The 16,588-nt window shown below is 36.7% G+C and overlaps 1 protein-coding gene across 1 annotated transcript; it reads right to left on the reverse strand.

Annotated features, from left to right (window-relative positions):
• Positions 1-186: 186 nt before the first annotated feature.
• mapk13 (mitogen-activated protein kinase 13) lies at positions 187-15,346 on the reverse strand. The gene is made up of 12 exons (XM_052094052.1): positions 14,571-15,346; positions 11,782-11,911; positions 11,327-11,385; positions 11,106-11,211; positions 9,631-9,660; positions 7,824-7,871; positions 7,620-7,734; positions 5,741-5,812; positions 5,400-5,479; positions 5,061-5,139; positions 2,358-2,531; positions 187-1,731 (listed from the first exon to the last, which is right to left on the reverse strand). The coding sequence occupies exons 1-12, from the start codon at positions 14,681-14,683 to the stop codon at positions 1,649-1,651; spliced, it is 1,089 nt and encodes a 362-aa protein (XP_051950012.1). The 5' UTR covers positions 14,684-15,346; the 3' UTR covers positions 187-1,648.
• Positions 15,347-16,588: the final 1,242 nt, after the last annotated feature.

Below are 16,588 nucleotides of genomic sequence, written 5' to 3' on the forward strand. Positions count from 1 at the left end.
TTCTTCTACAAATCTTCGTTTGTGTTCTGCAGAAGAAAGAAAATCATACACATCTGGGATGTCATGAGGCGGGTGAGTACATGTTGAGAATTTTCATTTTTGGGTGCATGTTCCCTTTAAATGATCACATTTGTGCCTTACTCGTCCTGAATATTTAGAAACATTCTTGAAACAAAACAATGACATGACAAAAGACAGTGGAATAAAAGTTGTAGGCTTTTATGTCAGTTAAAAACAATCCCACATTTTGTAACAACAGAGATAAAAAAACACAAAGGACTGAATGGGCCTCTACATTTCACACCGTAGTGCTAATAAAACCTTGGTGTGCCCTCAGGTTCTCCCATGTTGCCATTTGTCATGGCTTATCTATCGCTTCATTTACATTTTCCTCCAAGCAAAACATTCTGTCACACCTTTCAACAGTTCTGATGGTAGCTAAAACAAGCCTTAATTATAGGTAAACATCTCACAATACTGAAGCTTTCTTTGAGTGTTTGACTGAAGTCTAAAAAGCTGAAGTAAAGTAACAAAATAATATTTAAAAATGCATTGTTTTTGCTGTTCACTATACTGTATACAATCTGTATTAGGTCTATATGTATACCAAATGTGAAATATGTTCATTTTGTTTTAAATTTAAGACCAATAAATCTAAAATACATGACAATGTGGCAGTTCTTTGTAGAGCATTTTTTTTATATAAGTGCCTGATAATAGCGCTTAAGGGACAGTTCATGCAAAAACCCAAATAATATTTTGAGAAACACAAAAGGGGATATATAGCAGAATATTCACTAGTGTCTAAAATGTGAAATTGATGAAAGCTTTTAATTTTTGAGTGAACTATCCTTTTATTGTGCTATGCACATTGGCAATAAATGAAGGACAGTTACAACTAAATCATAATAAAATGGCCCCAGAAATACCACATTTACAAAATACTGCAAGTTATATATAGTTTTTAGGAGTGAATATACATTCTAAGTTGCTCCAAGGTAGAGATGGAAGGTCTAATTGTGTCATTGTAATACAGTCCACCATGAAAGTCATAGTTCACCCAAAAAGTAAAATTCTCTCATCATTTACTCACCCTCATGCCATCCCAGATGTGTTTGATATTCTTTCTTCTGCAGAACACAAAGATTTTTTTGAAGAATATCTCAGCTTTAGTGGTTAAATCCATGTCTTTAGAAGCGATATGACATAGTGTTGGTGAGAAAGCAATTTTTTTTACAATAAATTCTCCTCCGTATCCAGTAGGTGGTGCTATGCAAGAAGAATGCGAATCGCAAAAAATCTAAAGAATAAGAATGTGAGAGTGAAAGTGGAGATTTACAGTAACAAAGGATTTAAATATTGATCTGTTTCTCACCCGCACCCATCATATCGCTTCTGAAGACATGGATTAGCCACTGGAGTTGTATGGATTACTTTTATGCTGCCTTTATGTGTTTTTTGGACCTTCAAAGTTCTGGCCACCATTCACTTGCATTGTATGAACCTACAGAGCTGAGATATTCTTTTAAAAGTTTTCATTAGTGTTTAGCAAAAAAAATAAAAATAGAGTCATACACATCTGGGATGGCATGAGTGTGAGTAAACGTTGAGCGAATTTTTGGTGAACTATTGCTTTAGCACACTATCACTAAGTCATTGTGAGTGTGTTTCTTCTCTTTGAGTCTCTTCTTGGGAATGGAACAAAGCTTCTCACTTCTTTAAATGACAAACCTGTGAAGAAAATGGTCTCATTATATATACAAATAATAAAACACATATTCAATCTATGTAAACATAAAGTACAGCAACCATAATAATCATAATGACATCAATTTGTAGGCCAACCCAGAAGAATAGTGCGCCGTGGGTTTCTAATGGGTTTTTAAAATAGCAGTTATAACATTTTTAGTAAAATAACGTCTGCGGTTAACATAGCTTGAAGAGACTTTCAAAGGTTTGTAGGTTCTACAACATAAAGTACACAAAGTCATACATCAAAGTTAATTTGTGTCACAATCATTGTGTTTTGTAAAAATGTATTTGACATAAGGACAGCATCTACCACAAGGATGAGTTCGTGCAACCAGTCCTTATGTAACCGATTCAATTTTTAAAATATGAATCGGTTTCAAAATTCATGAGATATGACAGTGTAATTTATGTTGCAGAACACAATGTGAAAGTCTCTTCAAGTAATGTTCACCACAGGTTTTATTTTACTCATAAATCAAAAACCACTACTCTAAGAAACCCATTAGACATTTCCAACAGAACACATCTCGAAAATGTTAATTCTCTTCCAAGTTTTAGGACAACAAACTGAAGAGATATGTAATATACTGAAAATATCAGCTCACATTTCCACTCTTCTAAGGGCAATGTAGCATTGTCGTAGCTGTTATCATATGGCGTCGGCTCTGTCCAGTCTTCTGGCTCCCTTAATCCATCAAAAAAACTGTGTGCCAATGCACCATCAGCAGTGAGTCGGACATCAGCATCTAACACCAGCATCTTCTCAAGCAGCTCTACCGCTTGGGTTAGTTACCAGTGCAGCAGTAATGAGGGAAGACACAGGTGTGCCATACACAGAGCAACAACATTATATTAGCAACAGTTGATGACATGTGTATTATTACATAACATTATTGTATTAGTATGGAGCAAGCAGATCTATGGTTTGACAGTATGGAGTAATTTGGGTCTGATTAAGGTTAGTTAAGGTTCAATCCTAATTTAATTGCTTCAAAATTAGAGGTAAATCGTTTAAGTGGAGTCAATTAAACCATGTGAAAATTATATTGTTTTTTAAGTGTTATTTGTGTACAGAATTGATGTTGCAGGGATTATAGATTGCATTTCTAAAGTTTTGATATAAAATAAAATAATGTAAAAGTTGCAAAAACTGCCTTTTTTTCACTTGAAGAAATGCTTCAGAATAACTTCATTCATAAAGCAATTAGATTGTTTTGTACATTTTGTTAAAGCTGAAGTATGTGATTTCTGCACCACTAGCACCACCAAACGAAATTGCAAAAATAAACTTTGTTTTCAAAACAACTTCCTGAATCTGCCAGGTTAAAATATTGAGTTAAAATAATGAGTTAAAATATTTAAAAGTGTCCGGGTCACATTTCACCCCAAAATTAAAAATTATATTTTGCGTAAAGGAAATGAAGGATGTCTTTAAAGCAATTCAGATATTTTGTTTTGTAACATTATTTCAATGACAATTAAGAACATTTACCCCAAATTCATATTACTGTAATACAAAAAAAAAAAAAAAAAAATCCCATTCTAATTACAATACAGCAATAAAAATCATCCTGTCCTGACACAATGTTTTTATTATTAAAGGGACAGTTCACCCAAAAATAAAAATTCTCTCATCATTTACTCACCATCATGCCATCACAAATGTGTGACTTTCTTCTGCTCAACACAAACAAAGATTTTTAGAAGAATATCTCAGCTCTGTAGGTCCATACAATGAAAGTGAATGGTGTTTTGCTCCGTTACTTCGGCAAAGCATCTCTCACTCCCAATCAGTTACACACACACACGCACACACAGTGCATCCAAGACATCAAGGCATTTTGAGGACACAACATCATTTGAGGTAAGTAACGTTAACTAACGTTACAGTATCCACTGCAGTTATCCACTAGTCAAAACACAATTGTATCATTATCAGTGTACAGCAGCAAACAGATAACGTTACTGCAGAAGTCATCATTGATAATTAGCGTTAACCTAACGTTAGCTATGTTAGGTAACATTAACATTAGCTAACGACGTTAGTTGTCAGCCTCCTCGCTTATGTCGACTGACATATCCGGTTGCATGTTTTGAAAAACTATGTATAACGCTATATCTAGCTAGCTAACGTTAGCTAATTATGTAGCATTAACTTTATTACCAGCAACTCTGACAACGTAAATATTTTTTGCATCTGAGGAGCAAGTTCAACACAGGTGACCACTTTTCCCTCATTTCTTTGATGGCTCAAATGCATGCTCTAATCTAGTTTACCATGCTTTATGGATGTGACTTATTTTGCCATTTTTATAGATATAGCCTCTTAATTTTGCTCCCAAAATGCATCAGATTGATTGTATTTAACTTCAAAATGTACAACATTTTCTTCCTGGGGACCATGCCCCCGGACCCCCTTGGAGGGTCCGAGGTCCACCCACCACATTCTCACAAAAGAAAATGAATGTGAAAGTGAAAGTGGAGATTTATAGTAAAAAAGGACTTAAATATTGATCTATTTCTCACCCACACCTATCAAATAGCTTCTGTAGATATAGATTAAATCACTGTAGATGTATGGATTACATTTATGCTGCCTTAATATGCTTTTGGACCTTCAACGTTCTTGCAATGAATCACTTGCATTGAATGCACCTACAGAGCTGAGATACTCTTCTAAAAATCTTTGTTTGTGTTCTGTAGAAGAAAGAAAGTCATGCACATCTGGGATGGCATGAGGGTGAGTAAATGATGAGAGAATTTGAATTTTTTGGGTGAACTATTCCTTTAAAATCAGCATAAATAAAATTTGGTACAACAAATACTGCAATGCTGCATACTAACAATTGTACTAAACAATTTAAATTAATATATCAATATATTCATTTATTTAACAGTTATGAGAATGAGAGTGATTTTGAGGTGAAATGTTCATGAGATCCACCTTTATATGTTTGGAAGATCTTTCAAATCTACTTTTTTTTTTTTGATGTCTATTACATTCCATGCTGCAATGTATAACTAGTCTAGACGTTTTCACCGTTGTGCAACAGTACAAAATATATGTGACAATCTCGTCTGGTCACATTCATCCTTCAGTTTTGAGTAAAATGAGTAAACTAGCTTAAATTGCTGTTGCAATTGCCCAACATCTTGTCATTTTTGTCAGAAATAATGACACGTCAATTTGACAAGCAGAAACTATACAGTCAAACTTAATCATAAATTTTACAGTGAAAAAAACACTTGCAAGCCAATAAATGTGTCACAACATGACAGAACAAATTTTTTATTAGGGTATTACTAACCTTTTTTACTGGCTCTGGGAAACAATGCAGAGAAATCTTTGCGTGGGTAGTGGGGCAAAGATTTGATGTAGCTTTTTGCCTATTTAACAGTGATGAAGAGACAGCAAGGTATTGACATTAATCAAGATCAGGGCTGACAGCTTAGCATGGTAGCTACAGCAAGATGTCAATAATTCATGTGACTGAACTCAAGGCCTGAATGTTTATCTTATTTTGTATTGCTATGTTTTTCAGCAATTCATTCTGGTTAAATCAGAGTTTAGATTCAGATCTACCACACATATCACATAATAAAGATAAGGTGCTGAAGTATCTATGGTTGCACTGAAAAAGCCTTACCTCTGGGCTTTCTAGTTTCTCAATGAATTCTGTCCCGGGTGTCCCTGTTACTTTCATTATCTGAGTCAATTGATCCATGTCTAAATATAAAAAGTTAAAGATAATGCATTGCATGGATTCTGAGTTACAGGGTTCCCACATTTTTTACCAATTAATTTCCATGACTTTTCCAGTCATTTGTGATTTCTTACTTACAATCAACAAAATTAAAATGTAACTGTCAATCACTACAATCAATGTGCATTTTACATTATTTTGAGGGTACTTGAAAATTTGCCATCAGAAATGTGATGTTGGTAAAAGTACTGAATCAATTATGCAAGGTGAATGCTGAAGGATACAGTCTTTGCCTTTAAAGAGTGTTTTTCCATTGAACATTTCACCCATGATGCAGCCAACAGACCAGATATCAACTAGAAATGGGGAAAAGGCAACAATCGTAATAAATATTGAACAACAATCATCATTGTAACAAGCAATGGCCATTAAAACCATGCGTTAACAATTTGACATGAAAATAGATTCACCCATAAGTACTAAACAAAGTAATCTAGTACTGATCTTGTTAACAAATAAATAAGTCTAATTGGCAATTAAAGATTCATATCTATGTTATGGAATGGTATCAAAGCATTTGTCAAGACGTTGAACCATAGTAATAATACAGGAACATTTTACTATGGTTTCACTACGAATATGACAGTTAAAATATGAATACTGTAGTATAATCATGGCAAATTTATTGCGAGGGAACACAAAACGTATTGAGAGGGTACACAAACTATTTCAGAAAATTTCCCGCCATGTTCTCTAATGGGCTCCGTTCGTACATATGGGACTTTTGATATGGCAAAATGTAATCATCGCAACTCAATAAGTATGAAACACACTGTCCATATTATAGTGTTAAATTAACTTGTGTTAAGTGTGCTAAATAAATGTATTAAACGGTATTAAACATATTGAATTTAATTTGTAAAAAAAATAAAAAATAGGAATTCAACATTCTATGAACCTAAAGAAAGTTTTTGTAAATATTTTGACATATTTAAAGTACTTTTTAAAAAGTGTTTACATTTTAGAAGCTGTCCATAATTTGATATTGTGCATATCAGAGTCTATGCAAACATAAAGATATGTATGTATGATAAAACTACACTTTACGTACAAATACCTTCTACTAATAATACTGAGATCACATTGGAAGTGCCCATTTATACCAGTGGTTCTCAACCCTGTTCCGGGAGGCCCCCCCAACACCACACATTTTGTATGGCTGTGTCTCGTTCGGAAGGCTGCGTGCAAGGTAGGACGCATCCTTTAAAGGCTGCAGTATACAGAGTGTCCTACTTTAAACAAGCCTCATTTAAACGAGACGGCCTTCGTATGACAAACGGAACTTGACACGGTTGCTATGACAGCACGCCACACTTTAACAAGTGCAAGCACTTTGAGTCAGAAGGGAACAAAGTACCTATGGAAGGGAATGCATGAGGTACATTTTAGGAGGGTTATAATGATGTTAAGAGAAAATACAATAGATTTTACAGGTGTACTTTTAGTCTAATTCTTTATTTTAATTATATATTAATATAATTATGCATATTATATACTATGCAGGTACTTCAACTTGGGAATTAACATTCCTTGCGTTTGAACATCATATTCAATGATGTTCAAACAAATTGGTGTAATTGTTTTAGACATTTCCGTTGAAGCAAAGAATTGTGGGTTGTGAGCGCCCATGAAGGATCCACCTCATGCATCCTCCAAATTCCCGTGAAAGAAGGTCACATTCAAAGGCTGCATTCAGTGTCCTACTCGCTTTTCTGAAACGTGACAGCCTCGATGACATATGCGGCCGACAAATACGAGCGACCTCAGGAGGACGCATCCTTCCAAACGAGACACTATAGAACTACATCTCCCTTTTCTGACACACCCAATTCTGGTCCTGGAGGCTCCACTAATGAGCTGATTAGGTGCGTTTGATTAGGAAGATATTCAAAATGTGAAGTGTTTTGGGCCTCCTGGAACAGGGTTGAAAACCACTGATTTAGACCAACAGAAGTGTTACAAAAAAAAAAAGAGCACAACAGATGACTTAATCTATAACTATTTAACAAATATTTTGCTTAATCTAAAAGACCTGAGTAAACCGAGTTCTTGGATATAGTTTAAGGAGGTGTGTAGAAGTCTTAACAAAGAAGAAGGTCTTGCCTGTCTGCGTGTAGTGCATCCAGTTTAGAATGACCTCAGGGGCCCGGTACCACCGCGTTACTACATAACCTGTCATCTCAGCCTCTGCATGACGTGCCAGGCCAAAATCCAAGATCTGCAGCCAGAACAAATTCAAGATGTTTACTGTCAATTGTCATTGCTTTACTCTTCTCTCTTTTATGGTGAAAGAACGGTGGCACAAACCTTCAGCTCGCAATCTTGGTTCACAGCCAGGTTTCCTGGTTTGAGGTCCTGTAATGCATAGAGGTGTTAATCTTCCTACAAAGAAATTGTTATGGAATAATTAAACAAGATCTTAGTGGGTTCTCCATCTGGGAGCAAGCTGTACTTTTCAAATTAGAAGTGAGCAGGGCAGCTTTGAACAGTTCAGAGCATGTAAAGGCAATTGCCACACCAAACAGGAAACCACTGGTATTACCTTAAATTAAAAATGGGGGGGGGGGGGGGTTAACCTTTAGTAACCCACAGTTATGGTGCAGTCATGTCATTTTGGAATTCTCGTAATAAGGAAATTTCGATTTGTAAATAGCATTTACGTCTTCATACAAGCTGTAAACTCAGAAAGCTCAGAATTGACAATCGTGACGTTATGTAAAAAGAACCAATATGGCAGCGGGCTCAACAGTTGAAGGTAGTGAACCTGTATTTCAGCTTAATATATCATTTACTGATGCCTGGAGCTTCTTTTTTTGTTCTTAAACATTATGCAAGAACATATAAAAGTGAATCAATGAATTACTTTAGTGAAAAACATATTGCTGTTATCAACAACAAAGCTGTTTTGGCGTTACACTGTAAGTGTTGCCATAGAAACAAATACCTTATGAGGTCTGAGGACGTGAATAACTCCGAGTAGAATCTATGAGTTACCATCTCGGAATTACAGTAATTCCATCATGATGTAAATGCACCATTACTCCATGTCTACAATTGACACAAACGGTACTTCAAAACTAAATCCCTTCCATTATAATCAACAGCAGGTGCCCATCTGCAAATCGTTTTTAGAGTAGACTATAGTTTAATGATTGGTATCGGATGTTTTTAAAAACGCCCCATGAACATACACTGTAACAAGTGGTAAACTTGTTGTTGCCAACTTAAAAAATATATTTTACCCAAAAAGAATAATTCTCTCATCTTTATCTTACCCTAATGCAGTCTCAAACTCATATGACTTTCTTCCTTCTGCGGAACACAAATGAATAATTTTGGATAGAGATATGATGTATTTATATACAATGCAAGTCAATGGGGTCCAAAACTTCAAGCTAGAAAATGGACATAAAGGCAGCATAAAAGAAAGAGGTTTATTCCATGTCTTCTATACTGTCTTTATGAAGCTTGAACATGTTGGACCTCATTGACTTGCATTGTATGGACATAAACTCCTCATATCTCAGATCAAATATATTTGCGTTCCACAGAAGAATGTTGATTTTGAGGTGGCATATAAATTATCATTTTGGATTAACTATTCCCTTAAGGAGCTATTTCAACCTGTTCTAACCCTTAAAATGAGTTGTTGGTGTAACCTAATGTATTCAGGTTGATTTAGTGGTTAACTAATACTTTTTTTTAGCTTGAATGAAGCCAGTTAATATAGATGTTTCAGGGTATTGTCGTATAAACAGTGGGCCTATAGCAGGGTCTCTACCTGTTGACACATTTATACCATCATACTGTATATGCCCAGCCCTAGTGCATTACATATTTATAACTATTAACTGAATATGATGGCTGCTTGCTCATCTTATCAGATAAAAAGCATAGATAATCTCAGTTGATAGTCCACTGATCAACACATATAAGTGAATCAACTGTAACTAGATGTAATTAATGGAGATGAAAACTCCTCCAACGATTACAGTGATGTCTCCCCGCAAAGAGTTACAGCAATCCCATGAGATGCCATGTGTCTTCAATTCAGCTCTGTGCGGAAATGAAAATGATGAGCAGATGCTGTTTATTCATTGCCAGTCTCACTTACTCTGTGAATGATGCCAGCACCATGAATGTACTGTGGAGTGGAGACAAACAGAGGGAGATAGAGAGAGAAATTGCACAAATTAGTATCTTGTAATTCCTCACAGTGTTGTTTTATTACTTGATTATACTAATAGTAGTACTGATTGTACTATATTCCTATAGGCAGTTTGAATCTTCAACACAAATCATCAAGTGCTTGTCTTGTTTCTTGGACTAAACTGGATTGCATTATTATTGTAAGGGTTTGCAGGAAGATCTGTTCTGACCTAGTAAATGGCAGATGTGTTTTGCAGATGCAAGAATCTGTTTATATTTATTGATGTTAGCATGGAACAGCATTCAGAAACCCATTTTACTTCCATAATGTGATGTTTTTCTGAGTGGGAGACTTGTTTTTAGCAATTGGTTATATGTTGTATCGTTAAAAGTGGCCATTCAATTCCAGAATGGAGCCAGACCTTCTCCCCTCCTGAAACACACATAGCTTGAAACTAAAGGGGTCTTGGTGATATCAGTAGAAAATGAAAGTCAATTCGGAGGTGGAGCAAATTATTTAATTTTAATGCAAGATTAGGAAGACTGATAAATCATGCACAATAAGACCTGTAATATGTATTGAGAAGCTAAAAATAGGGTCATAAAATGATCAATTTATGCCTTGCATCATGTCCAAAACCAGGCACGACGATAAACTAACGTTTTCAGTCATTTGGCTCTTATTTGTGTCACATTATGCAGTAATAGAAGCCCTACCCACACTGAAATCTCTTTAGTCCAAAATCCTGCACATAACCGTTTAATAAACATCAAATACACTCACTAAGCACTTTATTAGGAACACCTGTACACCTACTTATTAATGTGATTTATCTGATGAGCCAATCATGTGGCAGCACTGCAATGCATAAAATCATGCAGATACAGGTCAGGAGCTTCAGTTAATGTTCACATCAACCATCAGAATGGCGGAAAAATTTGATCTTAGTGATTTCAACCATGGCATGATTGTTGACGGGCTAGTTTTGAGTATTTCTGTAACTGCTAATCTCCAGCAGTATTTCTAGTTTACTCAGAATGGTGCTTAAAACTAAAAAAAAACATCCAGTGAGATGCAGTTCTGTGGACGGAATGTCAACAGAGAATGGCCAGACTGGTCCAAGCTGATATAAAGGCTGCGGTAAATAAGATAACCACTCTGTACAACTGTAGTGAGCAGAATAGCATCTCAGAATGAACAACACATCGAACCTTGAGGTGGATGGGCTACAACAGCAGAAGACCCCATCAGGCACTTTATTAGGACCATAGTGTTCCTAATAAAGCGCTCAGTGAGTGTATTTTATAAATGGCTGTGACTGTGTTCATCACACTACATTTTTGGTGTGTATTTGTGTCAGGAAACTTGTTGTGTCATGCCTGGTTAGGACACAATGTTAGTGTTTTGCCTCTCTCTGTGAGATATTGTTTTGATTTGACCTTTAGTCCGCACAGCATCTGATAGACCAAGAACTGTACACGGTCTTCTGAGAGGGGGCCCTTGACTTTGGAGAGATCCGTGTACATGTATGGCATCACCAGATAGCTAAAAGCCAAAGAGAAAATGACATTTATTTGTATAAATACATTTTCAAAAATAAGCTCAGGCATATGGCTATCAGGTATGTTTCTACAAAATAAGACTCATAAAAAAAACCTACAAGTCTTGGAAAGTGTCAAGTCTCAAGGCAGGAGTGAAGACGTCTAGCAGGCCTATCACCTGGGTTGGATAGGAAAATTTAAATTGCAAAAAGAAGTGAGTCATATAGTTTTTTTCAAGGCAATTTAATGCTGTTATATTGAAAGACTCCCTGAAAAAGCCTGCCTAGTTTTCAGTGTAATCTATTACATACTTAAACCAGGTACCGTAAAGGACATTGAAATCAATCATCAAGTGTGTCAAAACATATATCCTGTTCTGTGCAGAAACGTAATACTCACACCATACTCAATGATAACAATGAGTCTGGTGTCATTCAAGCATGCATATGCTTTAGCAAATGTCTCAAAACAATTTAAACTAATTTATGGTCATACAACTAATATATGGAAACAATATAAGCAACATTGTTTGACTACAATACCTCAAGGCATGTTAGGCATAGATTGCACTCACATTTTCGTGTTTCATATGCTTGAGGAGCCGTAGTTCTCTATACGCTCTCTTCGCAAAGATCTCAGACTGAAAAGGCCGGTGTAATTTCTTGATAGCCACCTTCTCATTGGTTTTATTGTTGATGGCTGAGCTGAAATTGGGAAAACAATCACAATCATAACCAAAAATAACCTATTGTAATAGATTAAAGAACAGACCTTTTTCACACTCAGGGTTTTGGACCACGTAAGTAAACATTTGCAGGTGAATGGGAGTGAATAGGAGATCACAGCAAATGTTATTTTCACTTATCCATTTGCTCCAAGATCAAAAAATTAAAATAAAATAAATAAAATCCACTATTACATTTGAATGACTTTACAGAAGAGGAAAAAAATAGAGAGCAGTGGAGCAAGTCAGATGGGAGAAGATGCCAAATGTACTGTCTTTCTCTCAGCAGCTGTAATAGAAACCCCCTCGCAGCTGTGGTAATTCGTTTTATATAAACAAATTTCAGTGTAATATAAAACAAAGCATAATGTTCTAAATTTACACTCGATATTTAAAAATGTAATACAAAATGTTTTGAGAGAGAAACGTGTCATCACAGTCTGTGAAAAAGGTCTACTGATAGAAACATCAAGATTCAAACAAGAAACCAGACAAAATAAACTTTGTTTATGTCACATTTTTTTTGGTCACAAAAAACGAAGTTGCAAGATCTTGTGGTTTTTGCACCCTCCTTTTTCACAAATGATTTATTGTGCTGTTGATAAGGCTTTTGTGACATCAAACTCTGAAACAGGAAATGTGAAAATGTTTGGGATAGATCATATAATGATGAATTATATTAGTAATAACATGATAGTCACAGTCAATAATAGGACAACGATACATATAATTGCCAAGACACAGTTTTAACAAGTCACATTAAAGTTCTCAAACTTTGTTTTCCGATTCAATTTTATTTCCAATTCTATTTTTGCAGTGCCAGATTTTTAAACTACGTAATATTGATCTTTTTATCCATTTTTTTTTCTACTGTACTGATCATTAAAACATGTTTATGCCTGTTTAGGCTTCATTAATATTGCATCTATATTATTATTATTAAAAACTGGCAAAAATTATAGATTTTAATAACAAACAATAATCTGTTATCGGTATAAGCCAGATTTCTGATCCATCAGTTCATCCCTATGCAAAACTGTGACATTCCAAAAAAATCTGAAAGGAATATTTTGGGTTTAATACAAGTTAATCAATCGACAGCATTTATGGCATAATGTTGATTACCACAAAAATTATTTTCGACTTGCCCCTTCTTTTCATAATTTCTTTCTTTTAAATCAGGTTACAGTGAGGCACTTACAATATATGTGAATGTCTGGAGGGTTTAAAGTCCCCGTGAACCGGAAGTTGCAAACGACTTTTCTCCAGTGTTGTGACGTATTTCCGAGAGAAACGGAATACTAAATGAGGCAAACTAGTGGGCGTGGCTTTTTTTCCAACTAGCACCTGATAGAATCTAAAAAAGTAGGTGTTTCATTCAGAAATGGAGGCAGATCTTAACGCAAGTTTACAATCAGTTGTTGAGGATTACTCGCCGCCTGAAACACCGCCAGCAGTCCCCGTCCTGCAGCAGGAGGAGGAGGAAGATAAAGAAGAACAGGAACACACGGAGGATCATTTCGTCACGGGGGAATCAGCCCTTACGTGTTTGAGCCGTTACATGCGGAGGGTTCGAATGGTAAAAAGTGTTCCGTGAGTGTCACAACCAAAAATGCACCTCCTCGCCATCTCTCCTTTCACACGCTGTCAATGCTCGCAAACACACAGGCAACCTGTCTACTGTCAATTGGAGGGGCGTGGTTACGGATGTTAAGGAGACACCTAAACCGTCAAACCTACGTCATCAGGCAAGGTCCTCCAATGCAGAGGGGCGGGGAATTTTCAGATTTTGATTAAAGATTACGAAGCCAAAATTTTTTTCTGTGTGGATTGACTTGCATGGATGAATTGTTCACCACAAAACGATCAATTTAGGCAAACAAAGTAAGTATGGTCAATTTTTAATTCATGGGGACTTTAAAGGCAGAAATGTGAGGCTTAAAAATGTATAAAAGCACTTAATTCTTGTGTTAAAACTGGTTTATTATTTGAGCTGTAAAATTGTTTAAATTGTCGTTTTTGCTGTCGTTTTCGGGTTTATAGTATTGCGTCGTCATGGCAACAAAGTGGTAAAATTGGATATAACATTTCACAGAAAAGGTCAGTACGCGATTTTAACACACTAAAATCATGTTAACACGCATATTTACGTCACGTCGCTATACTTTCGAAACAGTGCGTTTTCAGATAGTCCCCATTAACTTCCATTATAAGAGCCTCACTGCGACCCAGATGTTTTGCTTTTTTGAAGAAAAGGAGGGACTAATCGGAATACATTTTTTTGTGGTAATCAAAATTATGCCACAACTGCTGTCGATTGAGCTCAACTTGTACTGAACACGAAATATTCCTTTAAGACTGATCCCATACATATGTATAATTCTATATCGCCAATCACCCAAATCAATGGTGGAGAAATCAAAGCAACGGGTACACAATTCAGATGCAAGCCAAGTTGTAACATGTCATATCCAGGTTATAACATACAGGAATCAACTTGTGCACAGCCTTGCTCAACATTGAAACACCATTTTAAGAAGTGTATGTTTTCATTGCGTCCTGCTTCATGTGTCAACCTGTTGAGAAGCAGTTGATGACTATCAAGCGGTCAGGCAAGCACCGCAAAAAGAGGAACTCACCATACACTGCCATACGCTCCCGTTCCGATCTGCTTCAAGCAAATGTACTTTATGGGAACTTCCCATATCGTGCCGTTTATCTCCTCATGGCTGAATTCGACCCGTGACTCCATTTAGAGATGAAGGGAAACAGGCAGACAGCAAATCTTTACCGCGCACAGAGCGACTCCTACGCGATATTCTGCATTCGAGCTCCCCAAAAGGTCAGTGCGTAGGAACGAATTTGTATCACGCCAAAATAAAAAAAATAAAAACTGTTTATCCTGTTGTGTTTAGCGCGGAACGGCATCGACGCACACAACTACAAGCCATTGAAACTTTTAAACATGTTCGCTCGCTGTGATCTGTCTGCTGCTGATGTCATAATCCCTCGCACACGCCTACTTAGTACATTCGAACTCAAGACAACTGCTGCTTTATCTGGCACACTGCTGCCAAAGTCTTTCTATCGAGTCAGATCACTGTCGGCCATCTTTGGAACGCTCTCGGGAGGCAATTTCCAGTCATGCCCGTGCAGCTCCTGCCTTCTTGAATGGGGGAACACCGAATTATCAAAAACGGTTGGTCAAGATTACGATCAAAGAACACATTTCAAATCAGCAATACAATTTCATAATATTGGAATCATAAATTGTGCTTCTTTACCTCATATTATGCTAAAACACGCAATTTGCACGGCTTGTATAGCTAATGCGCATGCCCGAGTTGATGTCACGTCTGCGTACGAAACCGCGTTGGCTGCTGTTATGTTGCGTTCACATACAACGCAAAGAAAAATTTCGCCTCGTATTGCTCGCGGGAGTTTGACTGCTGAATTATAAATTTGTGTTTAAACTCACGTTCTCGCGAGTAACCCACGAGTATTTCCCCTTCTCTTCAGGAAAATGACATGAGGATTGGCTTCTACGACTTGGTTCATAGTAAAGTACAACCAATAGCTGCATATTTTCAGAATTTACCAGGTAGTCCAACTTCCTCGCTCACTTTCCTTCAAGTGATGTCTTTTTTCGTCCGGCCTCTGTACATGTATGACGTTGTGTCATACAATTCCGGGTGCCCACACACCGCTACAACAATTTTTTCATCCATTTTTTTAGTCAGTGACACCCGGACAATCTCATTGCTGATAAGCTTTCGTGACAACGTCTCAAGCGAATTTCTCGCTTGAGTTAAAAAATTTCGAGTTTGAGTTGCATCATTCGCTTCTTGCGCTACCCGGCGAGAATTGGCGTCTATTCGCATCTTTGCATTCTCTTTGTATGTAATCGCACTGCGCGAAATGCTCTCTTCGCATTGTAAGTGAACGTACCATTACAGTATGTACTGTATTTGATGAAGGGCGCACTTATTTGCAGACAAAACAGTACGTTCTTTTAGGTATGCATGCGAGTACTATGAATAGTGGTGCGTTCACCTCATGTTGGAATTACTGTAATTACGAGATGGCAACTGTGAGGTTCTATTCTGAGCCGTTCACGCTCTCATATCTTGTATGGCAACACTTCTAATGCCAAAACGGCTTTGTTGATAATGACAGAAAATGTATCACTTCATTATATGTTTTTGAAAAAGTTTTACGAACAAAAATAAATGATCCAGGTATCAATGGCATAATAAAATAGTATATTAAACAGAAATATGTTCACTACTTTCAACTGTTGAGGTCGCTGCCATATTGGTTCTTTTCACATGACGTCACGGCAGTCAAATCGGAGCTTTCATGGAATTCCGAGATTACGTGAACACATCATAGATTTCGGATATACTTCATCCGGGTATGTGGGCATTGTCTCATGACCCGAATATATGAAGTAAGAACAACAACCGTGACAACTATCCGCTCAGGTTTTGTAAAACAAGCACCATTTAAGCACAGGGAACAGTTATCGTGGTATTTGTAGCACTTCAGTTGATAAGAGTCGTCCGACTCGCGATTCACCACCGTTCTTTTACATCCAGCACTTTGAACGTGACGTCGCCTCAGCTCCTAAGGGATTATGGGATCGTAAAGTGTCCAG

The sequence above is a fragment of the Xyrauchen texanus genome, chromosome 27 (assembly GCF_025860055.1).
Source record: "Xyrauchen texanus isolate HMW12.3.18 chromosome 27, RBS_HiC_50CHRs, whole genome shotgun sequence".
Taxonomy (NCBI): Eukaryota; Metazoa; Chordata; class Actinopteri; order Cypriniformes; family Catostomidae; genus Xyrauchen; species Xyrauchen texanus.